General features: G+C 29.0%; 3 protein-coding genes across 4 annotated transcripts in view; 1 reads left to right on the plus strand and 2 right to left on the minus strand.

The window, feature by feature from the left end:
• Nucleotides 1-23,157, plus strand: part of LOC130899748 (nuclear receptor subfamily 2 group C member 1-like) — a 35,696-nt gene that overhangs the window by 9,421 nt on the left and 3,118 nt on the right. The gene's annotated exons all lie outside the window — the stretch shown is intronic.
• LOC130899737 (membrane-associated tyrosine- and threonine-specific cdc2-inhibitory kinase) lies at nucleotides 1,971-15,747 on the minus strand. 2 transcript variants are annotated; one of them, XR_009060067.1, is made up of 8 exons: nucleotides 15,538-15,723; nucleotides 15,321-15,441; nucleotides 13,417-13,907; nucleotides 12,806-13,013; nucleotides 12,544-12,689; nucleotides 11,540-11,658; nucleotides 4,093-11,370; nucleotides 1,971-3,867 (listed from the first exon to the last, which is right to left on the minus strand). XR_009060067.1 is itself a non-coding variant. In XM_057809916.1 (7 exons), the coding sequence occupies exons 1-7, from the start codon at nucleotides 15,610-15,612 to the stop codon at nucleotides 11,040-11,042; spliced, it is 1,491 nt and encodes a 496-aa protein (XP_057665899.1). In that variant the 5' UTR covers nucleotides 15,613-15,747; the 3' UTR covers nucleotides 1,971-11,039. The 2 variants fall into 2 exon arrangements, 1 of the variants encoding a protein (XP_057665899.1); XM_057809916.1 differs by having other exon boundaries at nucleotides 1,971-11,370; nucleotides 15,538-15,747.
• LOC130899734 (uncharacterized) overlaps nucleotides 19,831-23,157 on the minus strand; it is a 38,109-nt gene continuing 34,782 nt past the window's right edge. Inside the window, exons 30-31 of the mRNA XM_057809902.1 lie at nucleotides 22,173-22,377; nucleotides 19,831-20,319 (exon numbers count right to left, since the gene is read on the minus strand). Coding sequence (XP_057665885.1) covers nucleotides 20,099-20,319; nucleotides 22,173-22,377 — 426 coding nt within the window. The 3' untranslated portion in view covers nucleotides 19,831-20,098. The remainder of the gene's footprint in view (nucleotides 20,320-22,172; nucleotides 22,378-23,157) is intronic.

The raw sequence follows: 23,157 nt of genomic DNA on the forward strand, positions 1-23,157 counted from the left end.
CACCTTAGAAAGTAATGAATATCAATTAGAGGATTATAATTCTCAAACCCCCATATTATTATAAGCGCGTAAACCAATATTTTTCGGGGCTGTGGATTTAAATAGAGTCCAATTGATTGGCTGGACAGATCACCAGAGGATTCATTTTTGTGGTGACACCTACATTCTAAAATACGCACCACCCCGCCTGCACATTTTCTACAGATCCAACAAAACGACGATTACTGACGTGTAGAAATGTTAGTAACAGTTTATATGTAATATTTTATAATATAATTAAATTCATTTTCATATGAAATAAAATTTCACATTTTTGTCGTTCTATAATATTATTTTTAATTAATCATTTATATGAGCCTTTAGCCAAATGAGGTTTCAAATATATAAATATGGTTTAAAAAACTTAAAAAACGCGCTTTTAAAGCACATCAAACTAAAAAATTAGAAATAATTTTTAAAACAATAATGAATGAAAATAGTATTAATGAGAAAAGAGTCGGGCACGAAAAATATGGAAAAGAGCCATACGCTTTTTGCAAAATAATATTAGAATTTTTCATTCATTATCATTTTAAGCTTATTTTAAAAATAAAATATTTCAAGTTCTGGCCATTACTATTATAAATATCTAACAAAGGAAAGACGGATGTAAAATTCTTCTCGACCAACATAATAAAATTTAAGGTGTTAAATTTTAAAATAATATTTTATATTATATATTATAAAGTAAAATACTGATGCAGGTAGTATAGTAAATCTCTAACAGAGGGGCATGCAGTTGTAAAATTTGTTTGTAAAGAGAAAATTTGCAGAGACAATTTCTACAAAAAATTTTTTTACAGCGTGAACGGGATTTGAATTCATGACCGCCAAATGCCTTAGTCCGCTTGGATAACGAACGGAATTAAAGTGGTAGGATATACTAACAGTAATAAGCCACAAAGGAGAGTTACAAACAAACAAACAAACAAGCTCACAAACCCACATTCAAGTGAGGCTAATAAAAGCGTGTTGAAAATAGCTTTGATAGCTAATGGTTTGTGAACACATTTGATGTAATGAATACACTGTTACACTATACCAACACTGTCTGATGCGCGTTTCGATAACCAAATTATCGTCTTCATACTGAAGAGAGACGCGCGTCAGACAACGTATTTGTGAGTGTTGGTGTAGTGGTAGTGTAAACAGTGTGTTCAGTATTAATATCATCAATGGTTCCAGAAATTCCAACTTAGATGTAATGTATGAGAAAATAGTTGAAAAGTAGATGAATATAATTTTATCCCACTGCTTTCGAACTCACTGTATACATCAAGTGCACACACTTTGTGATATTACTATATTCATTTACTCCTTAACTATATTCAAATAATTTTAGGCAAGAGTACATTATCTATGATAATTTCAACTTTACTCAATAGCATATTTTTCAGTTAATTATCAGGAAGTAATAGTTCCTGTTTGACAAACTATTTTTATGTTTCTGTACATATATGTTCACAATATAATTTGTCATCATCAGCACCTTTTATTTAAATAATTCTCAAAGCTTCAAAATTTACCATATAAATTTTACTACATTTTCCATAATTTTTTACTTAGTCTTATTCATACAAATTTACACTCATTTTCAATAGTTTGAATAAATTCTATTAAAATAACCGTCATGATATAAAAATCTGGAAAAAGTCCAAGAAGGATATAAATTTACAATTTATTGGTGCATGTACGTCAGCTCTCATGTTTTTGTTCCTGATAATTACATTTCTGTATTCTGGTACTTGAAATATTATTATCATTAATTATAAGTTAGATACTATTCGAATAAAAGCTTTTTGCACAAATATTTTGTTCCAAAATTATTGAAAGTACAAAATGTGTCTTGGTGATTGTTGTTGGTCAAATCCAAAAATAATTACGACATAATACAAGGTCAGAGTACTTTGATAAATAAAACAAGGGTTAAAGTAAAGAAACAATTTATTAACAAAAATGATTAAAATAAAAGTATAAAATATTCTTTCATAAATAGGCGTTAAAACTAAAACTACTATTAGACTAAAATCACATGAACCACCGTGATCTAAGAAAATAAACAGGTATTTCTTAAATGAGTGCCAATACTGTCTTATTCATTTGACAAAAGAGGTAAATTATGCTGCTTTCTAATAATGAATACTGGTAATAGACATTTCATGAAAACATAGTTATATCGTTAGTGTACAGCTGCAGAAATTGTTATATTGGCAGTGTATAATATCTATAAGTTGGTCCAGAATTATGTACAATAATTTCTAAATTGAGAATACTTCTTTATGACATGAATTTAAAATATTTGATAAAATAGCTTCCATATTTTAGGAGTGATTAGGATACATAATTCTGGATCACTGTATGTATTTTGGTGGTTATTGAATTAAAATATTACAAAAGGGTGAATTATATCAGCAGCTAAAATAAGAACATATTTTGAATTTATCTGACACTTTTTCACATCTAAAACAAGAAAATAATTCGAGATATATGAAAGTATTAAATATGATTCATTTATATAATTAAACATAAAAATTCTTCTTTGCGTGAATTGTATTTTAACTTTGTCATAAAATTCAAAATGTGCACAAATCATTAGTAGCTAATACAGTAATTGGCCATATTCTGTAACAAAATCCTAAATTTATTGGATGTTTAGCAATGAATTTGTAACCCAATATTTTTTCTATTAAATTATGTTATCAGTACTAAATATTAATGGAAGAACCTAAAAATAGTTATTCAGTTATGGTAAAGTTATTTAAAATATTAAAAAAATATTGATATACTAACAAGTTGTAATATGATTTGGTAGATGAAAATAATATATTGGGATTGCATTACAGGATCACCCTATACTGCATTACACATTAAGTAAGACTAAGCCCAGATCACCCATTCAAAACGTTACTATGTAACATTCATATAGAATACATATCACAATGTAAAGGAACATACAAGCACCGGATATTGCAGTTGCTACAGACAAAATCCACAGACCCCAATGCAGACATGGGTTCTCATGATACTTGGGTCTGTTTTCGTAAATTTTTTAGATTATAAAAAAGTAATGCTGCTCCCACAACTTTTATAGTATATTTTGAATCCATAGATCATCAATATTAACATGCAGAAGTTTTGACGACAGTATAATAATTTTATTATTAAGCAATGCAACTTTAATATGATTAGTTATATCTTCTCTTGATAATATTCCCAATTATTTCCTGCTGAATGTAAACTATATGATTTTATGTCCATCTAACCTAATTTACATTTTTCTAAGTTCGTCCGAAGTGAGCTAGCGCCCGTCGAAAATTACGCTGTCAAGTCAGTTTTTCACGTATATCTACCTACAAAGTTGGTAAATTGTATAAGCCTGCAGTGAAAATTTGTTTACTATACACCAAGCTTGAAATTTGTAGGTAGCTGCTTTTTTGGGATTTATGAAAAAAACTGAATTGCTAGCTTCGTCTTTAAATGGATAAAGGTAAATTCGGTTAGATGGACATAAAATAACATTTGTCATTTGCTTACGACAAAGGAGTTTCTGAACATCCTGTATGTACATGTCTTTATCTTACAAAGGTGGAGTGTTGTAGAATTTTCTTATTTATTTGTTTAGATATTTGTCACGTTAATTTTGGAGCGTTATCAACCTCATGGATGATACAATGGTTAGTTTTGGTTAGTTAGTGGCAGTCAAGATGCAATGGTAAGATAATTGCATAATGTTCCAATAATGTGGAAGATTCATCATATGCCATATGTTGACATTTCTAGCAATTAATTGCTACTGCTACTGTTCTATTTTAATGTTCTCAACGTTATCTGGAATGGTATACTCAATTAAAGATAAATTGAAACGAAGTTGTTATTTTATTTTTCTTAGCCAAAAAATTTTCTCCAGTAGACTAAACTTTAAGTCTATATGCATATGTTTGGTAATTTTTTATCAAGATAATTTATTAATTAAACAAATTTCTTTGTTATGATATAATTGGGAACAATTTTATACATAACGTTGATAGAAAACCAGTAAGAAATTATATATACCTTTTGGAATGAAAATGATGAAACTTCGGATCTGGTGATTAACATCCATCTGGGTAGAGGTGACCAAAGTCAAACAACCTTTTTCCATAAAAATAGAAAATTATCGAATAGCATATATAAATGAGCTTGACTACAAGAAACCAACTGCTGCAAATATTTTTCAACTTGGTCTTATTTTTGATAATCTATTTACATATCTTTTTTATTGGATAAAAAGAATTCTTCATTTTCAGTTACTAACAATAGTTCCATTTTGGTTATCATTGCTGTAATTGGACCGTGCAACTTGGTATTATATTTGAGTATATGTAACTTGCTAAAATATTAAATACACTAAATCAATACATTAACGATTAATAGTTTTATTTTCAATTATTGACATTATACAATAATATGAAATTTTGAGTGTTCTATTTTTTTAAATTTATTAAAAAACAGAGGGGGCACTAGGTTATTTTTGTACAATCAAATCTACCAATCTAAATTTTAATAATACCATAAACTCGACTGTTTTACTAGATTTTCACTCCACTCTGAGTACCCTACTTTGCTGTGATTTTGTTAGCATTGAATATTATATATTTATATATATATATTTAGTTATATTAAAACTAGAGCTGAGGTGTAGATTGAATCCACAGAAAAGATATTTTAAAACGATAATTTATTAAAGTTTATTTTTGATAAAATATGTCACAAGTAATTTGAATTATAGTTGTGTGCCATGATGTTTTGAAATAAATTAATTCTAAAAATATAAACATGAAATTTAATAATTCCTCAATTATAATTGAGCTAAGCTTTCATCAACATTTGTGATTCTCTTAAAGAAATTTTAATGATATTTTGTTATTTATGAAAGAATCGTTAGAGGATAAATCTGGTGAGCTGGGCAACTTTATGGAATAATAACTGAAATTTACACTGATAGATTGAATTTTTACATCAATATTTCTATGTTTCAAAAAATATTTTACCCAGGCATAAGTACTGAACTATATTTTGAAAGCTTACTATTATTCCAAAAGAATGACTTGCCACTCTATAAAAGGTGATTAGATTTTATTAGATTTTTAAATAGAGAAATCTATCAATATATTATTTTACAGTGTCAATAATTGAGATTTCAGTTTTATCAATTTAACAAAATATTTTTAATATTTAACACATAATGATAACACTAGAATTAATAACCAATAAGATTTCTCCTTATAACTATTTCAAAATTATTTTTTTATTTTGAATAAGAAATAAATCTCACTAAAAATTACCCGCAAAAGCAAATTTCTGAAATCAACAAATAAACATGATTAAAATTGCCAACAAAATTTTCTACTCAATAATTAACAAAGAATGCGTTGGGAATATTATAAAAAATATAAAGGGTGTACCAATTTGATTGAAGCATCAAAACTGTACATTCATTCATAAATTTAATGTAAGCTGGCATTTCATGTGATACATACAATGGAAATAATCAAATATCAACGAACTTGGACCATTTATTTTATCATTATGTTTAGTATATTTTAAGCAGCAATATATAAAGTGGAGTTTTTACAATACCAAATAGTAAACAAACTACTACTGGTTCCATATTTACACAGAAACAAAATAAAACTAGAATCCAACAATAAATAACAGACAGAAGAAGAGAATATTTCAAATTATCTCACCTTAAATGAGACTGTAAATATTTTCAGGTGATTCGAAAAATTATATTTTAAATTTGATCAGTAATGCACAATCTAGAATTTTGTTTATTTCGACAAAACTAAATTTCTGAAAACGGACACAAGCTCTCCACAAATTTTCCAATAGGTGATAGAAGAGTTTTGCCCTGACGTATTCCAAAAAATAAACTAATAATTGGGGCTTTCAAGTAACTGAGGAAGGGTTAATTAAAATAACTATAATTACTATCTAAAAGAATAGAATAACTAAATGATTTGTATTTTTGTTTATACTTGGGATATTGAAATTTTTTCCTAACGTTAGTGTGAAACAAAATGGAAACAACAATAAAGCTTTTCAATTTAACTGTTTACCAAATTGATTATTTCCAGATAATAATAGCATTTTATGATTCAATCATAAATTGATACATGTCATAGTTTGACTTTATGAATTGGATAGCAAATTCTCATTTATTGGTTGAATGAAATAAAACCAATCGACTGGTTAGGCCAATGTGTATGAAGAAACTTAGTAGATATGAGAACAATATGTGGAACCAACTATAATGTTCAAATGAAATTCATTTGAACATTGATATATAGAATTTTAGTTCAGTGGATACGCTTGTACAAAATTGTTTCAAAGTTTCAACATAAATTTTTTGAGATTGCAATGAGGGTAAATGAGAAATCCGCTTGTTTTTAAAAATGTACAATGTATGAAAATGGTTGTAACCATATGGCTATGTTTTAATAAAATTTTGCTTAGTTAAAACTATCTTACTTAACATTTGTATGAGCGATATTTATTGTCTTGCTATATCAATTTCATGAAGACAACTTATGAGTGATCATTAAATTATTAAAAACTATCTTTTTCTCAATAGTGTGATACGTATGAATAATAATCTATGCACACATTGGCTTTCACTTTACTATGAACACAGGATAAATAATAAATTTACAATTCATTTTTAGGCTGTATAATTTGAAATCCGTTATTATTGCACATATAATTTCATGAAGCTTGGAAAAAATTTTTTATGTAGGAGAGAAGCAACTTACAGTAGAAAATTAACTTCATTATGTTTTGCTAATTTCTTACAGCTAAACTTGAGTATTTTTAAATGGTACATACCTATCTAAAAACCCTAATGGAAAGGTGAATGATGATTTCAACGAGCTGACATTAGAAATGTAAGTATCACAATTTAAAATATCTTGGAACTATTTTGCATAATTTACGAACAATTGATTTCAACTATATTACTAAGGACTAAAATAAATGGAAGCACTTTGTTGATCTAGCTGTGTTCATAGTGACATGAATCATATAATTAACAAACTTTCAATCATAAGTATAATACAGTTTTTTTTTCAAAAAAACATTCAATAAATTTTCTAACAAAAATGAATTTGTGCATAAAACAGGTTGAAAAACCGTCGAAAACCAAACACGTCTTGCAGATATATACATACATTTGTGCTAGTTTTGAAATGTAATCAAAAGACACTTAAAAGTGTTTATCAAGATTTGGAGAAAAATATTACTTGTTTTTAGAAAAAAAAACTGAGTGTTTATTGGATAATATACACCCAAAAAAGAAATGTGTTTTGATCGATTTTTGGTCACAATCAAATGCTTAACAAAGTAGTGGCCTATTATACTTCAGAAGCATCGTTGAAGAGGCGTTAATCTGGTGGTCTTAAATCTTTACTTGTTGATAACTGAGAATTTCTTCAAACTTACGTGATATTCAATATCTGATTGACACATGTTTAGATAACCAAACTATTTTCTTCAAACATCGAAGGTAAATTGAAGATGATAATTTGGTTTTTCAAACGTAGTAATGTGTTCAGTACTTAGTTTTCTGGGCCAGGTAAAATATCCTTATGTATTTTTAGAAAATATGCTAGTATCAAAGAACTTCTTTTGAATGGTAATCTTGGACTACTTCAGCCACAATCTCAGAAATGAAAGTTGTCTTTTGATAAACCTCTTACCTAATGAGGTAATATCCGGTCAGGAATCTAACACCTTAACATTGGAATGTCCTCTTCTTATTTGAGGAGGCAACTTTGATATTTTACTTTTCTTCTATTACTGCAGACATATTCTAGTTTTTCAAATGAAAGAGTGGAAGATTCTTGACATTCCTATGTGCTTCTTGATTTTAGATTGTACATACATCTATTTGGAAACTTATATTTAAAACTGTTAAGCAAAAAAATCGCGTGCAGGTAGATGAATAAATTACCTCCAAAAAATAATAAACAATGAACTTTTTTAAATATACAGAAAAAATGTATGTAAATTCTGCAAAATAACTGACGATAATTCCCGTGAACAGATGTGTAATACTAAAGCTAAACAACATAACATTTTCTATTTATTTCAAACAAACGCACATATATTCAAATTAACAATCTTAACAAAAATACATTGTCTTAAGCTTATTCAATATAATAGATTATGAAACAATATTAAAGGTGTGACAAACATTGTTATTTCGATATTCTCAAGGAATTTATTTTACTTTGGAAGACATATTGGAAGCAACTTGCAAACAAAGTGAATTTTACTAAGTTAACAAAACTTTCTTAGTGACAATAGTTCTTTGGTAACTGTGAATTTCCAATCACAAACCAAATAGTAAAATTTTCCGCAAGTAAACTCACGTTCCATTGGCGTATATCAAGAAACCATGGTAAAACTTATTTCTATTATCATATTGTCTTCAAAAATTAATTTTTTTTGATTTTTGAGAGATCGAAATATAGGAGCATAAACTTGGAAGTGGTAAAATTATGGTCTCAATTATCCATAAATGCATTAGTCTATCTAATAAACAATATTAGGAAATAAACGAGAATTGATAAGGACTATACTAACATGAAGAATTAATTCTAGCATGAAAACAGTGGGACATTCGGAAGATGAACTGTGGAAATGTAGGATTATCATAATTTGATTGCAAAATACCTTAATTTCTTCGTAACGGAGAAAAAAGGGACATATTATGTTTACTTAAGGGATCTATTAAGAAAAATAGTAAAATGACAATAATAGTGGTGAACAAAATGTGATATAATAGTAGTATCAAAAATTTACAACTGCATACATAAATGGAAAATTTTCAGCTTAAGACTGGATGTAGCAAAATCTAGTGATTTCAATTATATGTTCATTTGAAAAAAAAAAACAACAATTGAAATATTTAGGAATTTACAAATAATACTGTTGAATTTGCATTTACTATAATTTTGAATTTTTTATACAAAGTAATTGTATCATTAATATATTCCCATTCTGCAAAGAGCTGTCTTATAGGTTTAAAATTTTAAATGTGTTACTTTCGTTTTAATGCGGAAAATTTAAATTAATACCTTGTTTAGTATTAATACTTATTTTGTTTTCAACACAAATATTCAACTGTTAGCCAATGGAACATAACCGATCCTACTAACTATTAAAAATACAGAAAAAAAAAATAACTTGTCTCAAACGTCAACAAATTTCTAATATTGATTATATCTCTCAACAAATATTAGATCTCAAGAAAATAAATTAATAGAAAAACAAAACAAAAACAGTCTTTCCTGCAAATATAAGTGACCAACTGATACAAAACAATTGTACAGTGAAGTCCGAGATCAAAAAAAAAGACTGAATAAACTTGTGCTTATTAACATTTGATAGGTGGTTTGTTAGGATATCAACTTTTAAAATGTTCTATTTGTACTTTTAAAAAGTTAATATCAAAATATTTAAAAAAAATGACTATATCTCCACGACTAGCTATATTTATTCTAAACATTGGTAGACCAACTAATTTGATAACAAATATTAATTTTTATATGAATTGGAAAACAAAAGGTGTCTGATTTTAACTGCTGTTTGGTACAATTTCTATTGATATCTTTCTAGAAGAAAATTTTTAGTAGCTGTACTATGTGTAAAATAAACAGGGTACTTGCATGGTTTGAGAAAAAAATAATTTTCGATAGTTTATATACAACATTTATTATTTTTTTTATTCTTTTATCAATATTTATAGAGTGAAAAATTATTGAAAATTCAAAAATTTTAAAGGTAGTTTAAATATTTCAGTAAGGTTGCCATTTTGCGTGACGTCATAGGTATAAAATAAACATTGAACATATGATATAAAGTAAATTCTCTTGCTCATTCTAAAATAAGCGTTAACTTAATTAATCTGAAAAATTGTATATAATTCGACTTTTGTGCTAGGATGTAAAAATATCACGACAAAACACCTGATAAAGTTTTTTTGTGATGCCAAGAAATTCAAATATACTACAACAAAAATGGTTTCAAAATGTTGGTCGTTTTGACGATCATGCGAGATGTAACTATTTTTCTGACAAGATCATTTTAATTTGAGTAACATTCAAATTTAACTTATTTTAATCTTATATAGTAATAAAGTTTATTATGCTTTTAATTTTTAACGTCATTATGTAATAATGTAAGAATTCAACCTATAAAAGATTTATTCACTTTATTCTTATACATAAAAAAATGTTTTATTTATACGTAACTGTAAATAGAAACTGTTTTATAACAGCACACGCTACGTTGCCGGTAACGATAACCTCGTGATTATCAAGCAGACAACTGCTCAATGTTTTTATTGAAGATATGACGCCACAATTGAAAACCAATGAGAATCGTTTTCTTACGTAGTTAAAAATTTGAAATTTTTGCAATTTTCAATTAAATACTTAGATATTAATTTTTCACTTTTTATTAAAAATTTTACTTTCTGACATTATTTCATATCAAGAGCTTATAAAATAAACAAAAAATTAATAATTTTTAAAAAATGCGTGTACCCAGTAAGTCTAGTTAAATTAATAATTTAACTGAAAAATTTGTGTTTCTTTTGAAGAAAAGTTTATATAAGTATAGTATAACTTCATGATTTATTTCTAATTAAGATCTCCTTTGATTTTATTACTTTACTTTTTTTATATTGTTATACTTTTAGTTTTGGTATTTATTACCAAGAAAATTGTGTGAAAGGATCTGAGAATTATTTAATTCATTAAATATCAGAAACCATTGAGCACATATTATTCTCCATATCTGTAATTATTAATTTAAAAGTTGAAGTTATGTATAAAAGTAAATATTACCACTTTTAAAATTAGTTGGTTCCTATTTAATGTCATTTTTAATATTGACGGTTTCCACCTATATCAGTGTCAAGCTTAGGCACAAGAAAATACTAGTTAAAAAAAATATTAATCAAAAGTTAGTATCTTTCGGCTGAGTCTACTACGGGTTATAGGAGTCGAAGTTATTATTTCCTCTTCGTCACCTGAAAACATTAGTTCTGAATCAACCAAATTCTTTTCAGCTTCAGCATCACCATCTGTTTCCATAGGAACAGCATCTGTTTGGTTTAGTGTAACAGCTAACATGCTGTTTTCAGAAGAATTTAAGCTGGATTCTCTTGCAGAAGAGAAAAATTCTTCTGCGGAAAGTGGAGAATTGGTTTTTCCACAAAGATTTTCATCAGAGAATAAAATCTTAGGACTAAGGTTGAAACGGGGGGGACCTTCAGATGATAATCTATAAAATATCCAATAATACAAATTCAATTTCATGAATATAATTTTGGAATTCATAATTTTCATTATATATTTGGAATTCATAACACTTTACATTGTGTTTGAAATAATATTGCATTAAGAATTTGAGTTCCATGCAAATGACTTTGAAAACCATTTGAATAACTTACCTAAGTCCATAGGGTTCATAATTCATTACATGATACTGACATCGAGGTGTTTCCAAATTATTATTCTCATTATCTGTTCCAAGTAAGTCAGCTTCACCATCTTGATTCACAAAGTCAGTCTAAAAGACAACAAATTTAATAAGTCGAAACATTTTATTCAAATTAGGAAACCACCAAAATCACTCTGAATCTGATTATTGATCATTTAATGTTTACAATTCAATATAAAACGCACCCCACTGATTTGTTATAAATCAAATAAAAGGTAAATAAAGCCTTTCTTCCAATGTACTAAATAATTGTGAAGTTCATGTTTATGAGTATATATAATAAATATAAGAATCAATTTAACAACACACTAGAAAATAGTAGTTTTATTTTTAGACTAAAATAATATTTATAAAGATTAGATTTGCAGTTTAGGGACAAGCTGGTTAGAAGCTGGAATAAAATATTACATGTGCTAGAAATATCTGAGGTTTTATTTTTTTATTAGATAATATGTTGGATCCCATAAAGGGTGTGCAGGAAGTTTTTAAGTTATCTATTTAATTTAAAATCTGAAACTTCTTTATTTCTCTAAATAAAAAAATTTTCACTGGACTCAATCTTTATGCTTATTTGCCCATGCTATTTTTGTATCAAATTTTAGCTACTATACATATAATTTTCAACTGGATCTATGAAATGTAACAAAATATGGAATGATAAGAACTACTTTTTTTATTTTCCTCCAAAAACAAAGGATGAACTAAATACTTAATAAAACTAAACCAGCAACTACTTCACTTAAATTCCATTTTTATATCAATTCAATACAGGTCTTGATAAACATTTTTGGGATCTATCAAATATAGATGCAACAGATGACTAAACTAAATGAATAAATGCATTCCTTTTTGAATTATGCTGACAATACATTACAATGACTATTTATTTGTGATGCAAATCTACTAAATAAGTTTGGAGATAAGAGATTCATCGAATTTTTCTCTTTTACTTACCACATAATTATTACGAGGTTTCTTTTTGTCCCGTTTCTGAATTGTCTTCATGGTATTGAATTTCAGTATTTTTTCAGCTGATGGCCTTTTCTCATATTCAGGTTTCAACATGCGCTCAATAATCACTTTAAATCCAAGAGAGACCCCTAAAAATAAAGCTTTTCAGTTGGTATGATTTACAAGAGTTGTTTGTAAACTAAAAGAAATAGTTGATGGTAACATTTGAAACATCCTATAATTTTTAATTTTATCAACAACTTACTGTCATAAAATGACTGAGGTAAGATTTCATGGCGAAGCTGTTGCCACAAAGGACCATAACTGGGTAGTTCTAAGTCAGCTGATAATTCCATAAGACTTAATCCTAGTCCAAAAATATCACAGGCAGGCGTGTATATACCTTCAAGAACTTCTAATGCTAAATATTTCGAATCACCATCTGACAATGTAGATTTAATGCCTTTAGGTGCCTGCAATAATCTTAAATAAATATACATGCATTCCCTAAATTAACAGTTTCATGTACTATTTCCACAAATTACCTTACATACTATACTGTATAGTTTTTAATGTGGGCTTTTTCTAAATATTAGATAAAAAATATGTAATCACTTCAGATATTTGCACCTATAGATTGCCACATTTCACCAAAAGAAGAATTGAAAGCCTTTGGTTTCTGTTATGATTTTTTTAATGGTTTAAAATATTTTAATCAGATGTTGATGACATCAGTCGAGTATAGGTACCCTCACAATTGTTTAAAATTATCTCTTTGAGCTCCAATGTTAGTATTTCATGCTCAAAAAGAATATATATTGTATCTATTCAGTACTAAATACATAGGAAAGAGTTTATAACAAATTATCTACTTACCAAATTCAAATCAACCAGTATTCCAAAATCGGCAAGTTTGTAATGCCCATTTTTCATCATAATATTCCCTGGTTTAACATCTAAGTGCAACAAATCTTTTCCATGTAAATATTTTAATGCTTGGCACATATCATAAAGCACGTCCCATAATAAATCTTCCTGAATATCACTATTCCTTGCTGCATAGTCAGATAGACTAAGTTGACAAGCTTCTAACAACATAAACACTTCACAACCTTCCTCCCATGCCATATAAAATTGAACACAGTTTGGGTGAACACCAACTTTTTCGTTATTTTTAATTTCAGCATATCTGTCATGAAAACTAATCATGGGTTTCAGTCTTTTTATAGCATATTGTTGTTTATCATAGGCCCCTTCTGCTCTATAAACTTTACCAAAACTGCCTTCTCCAATTAGAGAGTGACAAGGGTATATTTGTTCAAAGTATGTCGCATCTAGGTTTGGATTGTAGTTTGGACTTAATTCAACTAAAAAAATCAACAGTTTTTAATGGAATTGATTACAATAATTTTTTTGGTATTTTTAATTCAATTGAACTAGAAAGTCCAATTTTTTATTTTTGTTCAATATAAATTAGGTATGATGAAGTATATAATATTCTGTTCGTGCAAATTACAAGAGAACTACCGAAACAATGATATGCAGAAGCGATCAAGAGAAATAACAAAACTATTAACTAATTGATGATATAATAACATTTGTATTTACATAAAAAACATTATTATTGATTCTGATATAAATTCACAATTTTACCATGTATTCAAGTAACCATAATCACATTGCATCAAAGCATACAAATTTGCTTTTAATAATACAGATTTGTTTCATATTTAGTATCTAGTTTCTTAATTTATGTTGAATTTTACACAGCATATGAACTAACTTTGGGGTGGCTCTAATTAGAAACTAAATTTATTGCTTAAACACCATAGCTTTTCTAAATTATAAATCCAAGACACTATACACAACCTATTGGCTGTTGTTTTTATCTTTACAGTTAGATAGTGCTTTGGTGAAACATATATATAATTTAAATGATCCCAATACATTTAACATTTTTCAGTGAACTCTTCTAATACAATGAACAGTCACACTTATTGATAATCTTTAAAGTATCTTAGTTAAAAGTCAAGTGAGATCAAATATTCACTTATATTCACCTATTTACTTATTTCAACACTTAAATATTTTAATTTACATTGACGAATATCTATGGGAGTTTCAAGCAAGTATTTTGTTAATTAATAATTTATACAAATCCACTTAGTTTTTATTAGACCAACAAAGAAAATAAAAATAAATACCAAAGATAACCTTTAATTTGTTTAATTTAGCTTTAGGTATCATGTGGAATAAAATAATAGTTCATTTTTGTCACTTGTATTTGATTTAGATATCATTACTGATACTGTTTTTTTATTTAATTGATTAATATAAACCTCTCTGCTGAATCAAATTACAAATCAACTTAGGCATGGTATAATATATATTTTATTAGTTTGACACCATGCTTTGAAATACCCGAGAAAATAAAATATTGTAGTTACTGAAAAACTGAATTAAGAATTACTTTACATGGTTCACTTTAGAGAACAAATTTTCTTTCAATATTCAGTATTTATATGTTGTAATGTTTATTTGTCTAGTATTTTCAAACAAAAAACATTCATCATATCTATTCTCATTAAATACGTCATAAAAGTAGCATATAGTTCCAGTTTGAAGTATTTGAACTAATGTAAATTAATAAGAACTACCTTTCTGAAAAAGAATGAACCATTTAAACAAAATAATTTACATTCAACTGTTAGATTTGTCTGATGGTACAAAATATTACTAAAATTATATTAAACTCTAAACTATGATTAATAAAACATTACCTGTGTTGTTAAAGTATATAGCCTTAGGTTTATCAAAAGCTCCATTGGAAGCAAGAATACTTTTTCTAAAGATTTTATTAGGCACCGGTGGGCATGGAGGTATTTTACGTTGAGCTAACTCCTAATAAAATAAAGTTATTACAGTGTACTGTTATTCCAAAAGAAAATTGCTGAGTAATTTAAAACAGAGGCTACAAGTCGGAACATGTGAAATTACCTTTTTAGTTGACAATTTCTCGTCGGTTTTCAATTCATCTGGTAATGCAAATGTTCCTCGCTTACGATTTGCCATCTTTGTAACATAAAGTGTCCTATAAGTAAATCACAACAAAACAAACCAAATAGAAATTTACTCTTTTTTACATGACGCTTGCATAAACCACCATTTTTGTTTTCTGCGGTGTTGTCAACTCAACAAAGGAGTAATGGTTTATGTCATTTCGGTAGAAGTTGAAAATGATTAGTTATAAAGGGGTAAAAATAAATAATTGCATATTCGAATAATGTGTTTCTCCCTTATATATACATTCATAACTACAAACGAGTATTTCGTTTCCATATTTATTAAATAAGTAAGATTCTGTAGATATTACGGTGTACATATTATTACATTAAGTTCTTATGAAAAAATGAATCAACATCCCCAATAGAAAAAGATTTTAAAAAAACTGTAGTTACAAGTACTTCTCAGGATTAATTTTGGAATATAAACAAAGGGATATACATAGAGTTAAGAATAATTACCGTCATGTACCGTTACTTGTGCAATTAATAACTGTTAATTTGTAGTAAATATTCTGGTTCTGTAATAACGGATGCCAAAAAAAGTGTTTCCATATTTTATGGCTTTAGATGTGTTTGAGATAACTAGCATATATTCTTTTACATTGAAATATAACTATTGGTTAATCAGAATTGTTCTAGACTATATGAAGTCTGTCAACAATGCGTACTATGGATCATATTCCTTGATTTAGTTACTTTTTTGCTATATTATAATATCTATGCAACCAGCCTTTCGCTTAACTCGCCACAAACTTTAACGTATGTCTTATAAACATGTAGTATTCTATATTTGGACAGTTATGTGCATCTAATAATTTTACTTAGTAGAAGTCCCTTATTCTATTATTTCATTTTCTCACCCACACTTCTTGATATTTCACCTATCTATATACCTATCTAACGCTTTGAAAAAACTTTCGTAAAACAATTTGTTATAAATAGTTCCAATGCCATTAATCAATTATAGATAAAAAATGATGCCGAAGTTCCTGATAATAGTCTAGTTTAGTTTCAACGGCCAATTTGTTCAACGCTAACCTATCAATATTTTATAAATATTAACAAATTAATGCAATAAATTCCAAATTATGTTCCGAGTTATGCAAAACTTATTACACGTTATTCTATGAACATTAAGTTACACGAATGATACGAATGTTTAGTTTTTCAGTGTTATCATTTTGTTGGTCAATTCTTTATCTATTATATCGTTACAGAGAATGAAACTTGTTTTTTTAATTTTGTATATTCAAGCAAACTAGCAGCTATGGAGTGGAAACACCCTAGATTTAAAACGATTCAGAAATTTAAAGTAGCACCTGCTGTTATGGCTACCTTATTCTAGGATTCTTGTTGTACTATTCTGATTCATTATCTGGAATGTGATCAGAGCATAAACTTAGATCGTTATTTTGCAACTTTGATAACGTTACGCGCAAGCATCCGACGTAAAAGGCCGAGTACAATAAGTAAAGGTGACATCCTCTTGCATGTTAATGCCAGATCCCAGGAATGTTATGACGGCACCTACGACTATTTTTTGTTTTCGAGGTTGGTTATGATAAATGTCTAAATAGGCTTTGTGATTATGTCGAAAAAGTGATAAGCAAGTTTTCTTTTCAATTCCCTCAATTCCAAGACTTCTCTGATTACTTGAAATCTCGAATATTATGGTTAAATTAGTATTGAATCTTTCAACACTGGAAAACGACTCTATCCATTCCAAAATGGAATGGAATTCATGTTAAAATAATCTATTTGGAAGGCGTTTATTAAAAATTTTTAATACAAGAATGTTCAATAAATTTTGAACTCTAGTGTATGGTTAAAGATAACGATAAACTTTTTGGAGTTTTATGTCTTACATAAATTATAAAGGTACTTTTTTGTTAATGTAGGGTAATTTCGTCTCTTTGCGTCCATTTAGTGCAGTTGACAAGAAGAAAATAGAAATATTCCAGCACAAACTTTAGAATTAGGCGATTTACCCATTTCGCGTCCACCCGCTGGACCACTTGGTTAGAAAAAGAAAATTAAGGGATGCTATTTTTATGATAATGTAAAGTGAGATTGTATTTTAATAATTTATTTATTATACAATAATAGTTATTAGAAAATCAACACATTAACATTATTCTTCTGAACATTAAGAGAACTTTAAATTTAAAAACAAATTAGGTACTTACCTATGTAGTAAGTGAGTAATAATTCTACTTTCCAAATTCAAAAAATAATCTGTCAATTTTACCCTAAATTCAGAACGAATGTAGTAAGCTAAAGATCAGCCTTGATGAATAATAAATTTTGGCTATATTGCAGCATCAAAACAATATAATAATTTATTCTAATTCTACTACTAAAAGAAATTTTAGACCTTAATAATTATGAAACAAGTCCTATGATTATGATAGCCTTGGAATTCTAATTAATGACACAAGTCACATTCGAAAGACTTATCTTTGGGCCCTGAATAACTTAATCCTACTGATCGCGTGCATTTCAGATGATACCATCTGATACACTTGTTACAACCAATGTTTTTCTTATCGTCGTCTTCTATATCTGAAATTAGTGTATCGTCACATTCAGGACATTTCACACGTTCTACGACTGGCAAATTGTCTCTCTCAATTTCTACATCTACCGTTTTCTTTGCGACTTGTTGAAGAGGATGCATTTTCTTTCTTCGATTCGAAGCAGCTTTATGAAGCGTTTGAGAATGTTTTCGTATTGCTTCATGCTTTACATTCTTGATCTGCTCTTTATGTTCATAATACTTTCTCCATACAGCAGAAGAAATCAAAGGCGGTTCTGGCGTTTGTTCCGTAGTAAGAGTTTCTTCTAGACATAGTGGACGATGATGCAATATCTTCAAAGGGTAGGATTAGAACGTCGTCTAAGGAGACGACAGAGCCGACGTCTAGATAACTGCCAGAAAGATGTAACGAAAGGTACAAGTCAGAAAACGAATTGTTTTTGTTAGTATCGAGAGTTGAATTTTCTGAACATCAAGTTGAGCAGATGCTAGATTCTATTGCTGGTAGTTATTTTTGATGTGTAAATCTTGGCTAATGGTTTTCGTGGTGAATGTATAGAGCTAATACTGTTTGGAACTGTACAGTAGGATCTGAGTTAGCTTGATCATTTCCTTTGCCGGTTAATTCGTTTAATGGAGAGTTGGAGATTTCTTCAGTTACATCCAATTCACAATCAATACGACTAATAATAGTACTATTTTTTTCTATTATAAAAATTCATATCATGCGAATCCTCAGATTCAGTTTCGATGGAAATCTCGGCAAATCCTACTCATCTAATTCGTTAAACCACATTTTGATTGACTCTTCTGTGATTTGGGCTCAAGCTTTATTAATGCTCTCCGCACTTTATAGTGAGATTTCTTTATTTCTGATTAAAATTTTTTCAAAGCACTTTTGCCCTGGGAGATCATCTTTAAATTTATTTTTAAACCCCCTGCATTACATTTTGAACAGTATCCAACAACTCCTGTTTTTTCACTAGAAATCCACATTTGGAAATGTGAAGAAGCCATATTCAACTACATTTTTTTTAACATCTACTCCTAGCGCAGGTTTTGGGCCCGGTTTCTTTACTCCATCTGGTCTGCGCCCACTGATTTTGACCAATATTGTGGTCTTGGGAGTAGTATAATCTTTCCATATTTTTGTTACCAATTTCTTCTTATCTCGAATTTCATCGATCTTCTGTGTATTTTCTCTTTTACTTCTTCTTTTTTATCTCCGAAGAACTCATCTTAAATGTTAAAAAATAGGAATTAAGGAAATTACTCATTTTATTCAAAGGAGAAGAGGTATTCAACTTGTAGTCATTATGAAAAATGTACATTTTGTATTCAAAAGAAATGGACGCGAGTCACTTTTTTATTATTTACTGTAGATATACTTTGCGTCCATTGCTGACTTAAGTTCAAACCCACCACTGCCCACTATTTTTGCCTCATAATCCCGCGCGTCTGCGCTCTTTTGTTGAACCGCCATCACTTACTATTTTTTCTACACAAAATTGGTTATGCGCGTGGATGGAACTTTTGTCTATGTGTCTATGCGTGCCTCTTTACATTGAGGTACATGGTGGTAATGACTTTTCGACTTATTGGTATGTTAGTCTACACAATTTCAAGAGTTTTCAGAGAGAGATCTGTAAAATGGACGCGAAATGGGCGATGGACGCGAACAGGTGAAATGATCTTGTAAAAACAGTCTCAACGAAAATTTTAATATCATTTTCTTTGGAATATTAACATTTTAAAGGTTATATTTAGATAATATTTACGTATACTCCTATTAATAGAAGCTTTGAAAAGTAACATATATTTATTTTATTCATGCTTTTATGTAGATCAATTTCTAAAATTTTTTCTTTTGCTATTGATTATGTATATGCATGTCCTTTCTAAATTTCACGAACACAATAAATCATTTAAAATATTTATACACATAACTTAATTAACACTAGTTTGATCCATTTTTGACAACAGTAAGTAAAGAACTATTTTTAGCTGAAGGTGCAAACAGGTACATTTGTGTTTTGATTTGAATAGGAATAAGGTTTTTCAAACCTTCTAGTTGTCCATTCAATTTCAATTTGAAGCCTTCTATAAATTGGTAAGAATAGATGTAGTACTGCTCATTCGAAGTGACTATGCATAGATAGGCGTCGCTGATACCAAAACCTAAAATATAAAAAGGTTTCAAATAGCGATAGATTTTTTGAGAGATTCCAAATCTCAACACGTTTGGATCTTACTATGAAGTCAGCATGAAGCATGAAGAAAAGCAATAAAGGGAAGAATTTCATTACTGTCTAGGCATTAGATATAGTTAACCAAGACGCGTAGCTATGATCTCGAGACAGGAATGAAACTTCTAAACGAGGTGTGTATATTATTTTATGTACAACCGTCGTATTTCGAACAAAATTAATAAATCTTTGTTTCGTTCTGAACATACCTAATATATTACTTTTATCAAAAAAATACGAGGCATCTTTCTCGGAATAATCAAGCAGGTACCTATTTTGTTACTGTTGCTATGTGGTTAACAACTGTCACCAATATATATAAATGTTAGATAAAGTCGGATGGATATTGATGAAGAATTGATGGATTATACCGCTCCAGAAATACGACAGGCGGCTGACGCACCAGCACATGGGTTGGTGCCAGAAAAAAGTAGGCATCGCTATCTAAAAGCTATCCAATTATATAGGAAGTGGCACGAAGAAAAAAGGTGACGAATACCAGTGTACTTTTAGCATATTTTGGAGAACAGAGCAAACAAAAGAAGCCGTCCACTTTGTAGGCAATGTACAATATAATTCGAACTGTTGGCCTTCCTAAAACGACAAAATGTGAGCTTCAGGCACAAGAAATCGAATTTATTTTCCAAGATTTTTTAAACAAAGTCTTTAAAAAAATCGTGTTTGAGCTTATACAAGTGCACAGTTATTATGATATTAAATTTTTCTTAGGCGTATCTGTAGCTTGTTGGACGGCCGAATTAGTGAAAATGAAAAGTATGGGTGAATATCATTCGAGACTACATGATTTTGAGAACAAAAATAGAAATCGATAGATTCTTTGTTCAGCTTAGAGGAGGAATAGTAAGAAATCAACCAATTGGGCACATTAAAATAGCTAATTTTTCACAAAAAATTGCTACTTTTTCTATTTAAGAGGATTCGAAAGGCTTTACAGGTCACGCTCTTAGAAAAACCGCCGCTACGTTACTTGCCAACTCTATTTAAAAAGGCTGGAAGGATGGAAATCTAATACTGTGAAATAAGGTTATGTGGATAGATCAATGGAGAATAAAATCAAAACTGCCAATATACTGTACCATTGTACCATGTCTTCTGAAACTGATGCAAGTAGTTCACAAACTTTAGTAATTCAACAGCAAAGTAATTTGTCGACCAAAGACATAACTGTTGGAGACGCCAGCGCTTATAATAATTCAAATTTAACAATTAAATTGTGTTATATTGTTAAATATAAAAACTATTCGTCTAGAATAGATGAGAAAAATTTTAACGATATATATTATAGAGGGTGGGAAATGAGGGCGGTAAGTAGAGACACTTTCTAACCATCAATGACGTTAGTAATGACAGCATTGCATATATGGTTGTAAATAATATTTTACAATAGTTAAATAGTTTTATTGAATCATTTTCCCATTGCCATTCCGTAAAATAATAAAAGCCAACAAATCTTGAGAAATTGCTGAAGAATATTTTGAAAAATCTAATATAAACATTTGGGTCTAAGAAGAATTTATAAAATAAATAAAAACAAAACAGTAATAATTTTGTTTCACAGATGGAACAACGAAAAGTTGGCTCAGTAATTCAAATCCTGCAACATCTTCTTTTTTTGAAAATATATGATTGGAAAGTTTAATTTCAAATATTGACGTTTTTAAGGAATAGACCCAATATATTAAAGTGGAGCATTTTGCACCACATAGCATATTCTTCCAGTCTCTGAGTTTAATGCTGATAATTGAATGCTTATAATATCATTACCTCCGGTATAAAATGAGGATACTGCTATGACTTGATCCTCCAGCGGGAAGCTTTGATAAAAATAATAATTATCGAACTCAGGATAGTACTTCAAAACTTGTACTGGAGCTTCATTATGAGCTAGAGCTATCAAGCTGTCGGCGCCTGCAACTATTCCTGTTACCATCGAACATCCAAATGAAGGTATCGTTCGTAATTCTGTAAACTAGAAAGAACGTTTAATAACCAATTACTCGATATTAATATTTCAAATATTATTGTTTAAAAGCAAACCTAGTTCAGGGACAGACTCAAAACATTAAATCAAGGTTGGTTACAACGAATAGAAATTTCTTTACCAGTTTATTTGTAATTGAAGCTCAGTGCCATTTAAAATGAACCACATTATTAGGTATCTATCATTACAGTTTGGCGATATCTTTAAATTATCACCAACCATCACGAAATTTCATAAGAATTTCCTACATGCCACCTCTAATTCATGTCGAAGATCTATAACAGTTTGAGGAAGACGTCTCCTAAACTTCTACCGATTATGTCCTACACATGTTCAGATAGCAACAAATCCGGAGACCTTGGGAAAGGGGCAAGATAAGAGATGAATTTGAACCTGGTAGAAGTAGTTCAAGGTTTGTATGGATATTTGAGAAAGCGAGATTTTTCTGGAAAGTTGGATCTAGAAGAACTGTCCTGAGTCTTTAATGTCTCTATGTGCATTCATATTGTTCCTGATAAATATTGAAGGTAACCTTGAGCTATTAGCAATACTTGATCTTAGCAGAACTGAAATCGACCAACTGAGGTCGGTATAAAAAAAGTCCAAACCTTACTATGGTTCTATATACAATTTATATTCCAAGTACCTTTCTATATTCTGTATACCACTGATTAGCTATTGCCCTTGTCGATGATAAACTATGTCTTAAAGTTTATACCTTGAGGCGACGATCTTGATTCTTTGTTGTAAGGTCACTTGTTTTAGGCT

Source organism: Diorhabda carinulata, chromosome 1 (genome assembly GCF_026250575.1).
Source record: "Diorhabda carinulata isolate Delta chromosome 1, icDioCari1.1, whole genome shotgun sequence".
NCBI lineage: Eukaryota > Metazoa > Arthropoda > Insecta > Coleoptera > Chrysomelidae > Diorhabda > Diorhabda carinulata.

Bases quoted from the DNA above. Each gene is read 5' to 3' on its own strand.
- LOC130899737 (XM_057809916.1), bottom strand. From the start codon at position 15,612: ATGGCAAATCGTAAGCGAGGAACATTTGCATTACCAGATGAATTGAAA. The intron at 13,908-15,320 runs GTAATGTTTTAT...TGATTTTTTTAG, and splicing joins TATATACTTTAACAACACAG to TTGAATTAAGTCCAAACTAC. The intron at 13,014-13,416 runs GTAAGTAGATAA...AGATTATTGCAG, and splicing joins TACTGGTTGATTTGAATTTG to GCACCTAAAGGCATTAAATC.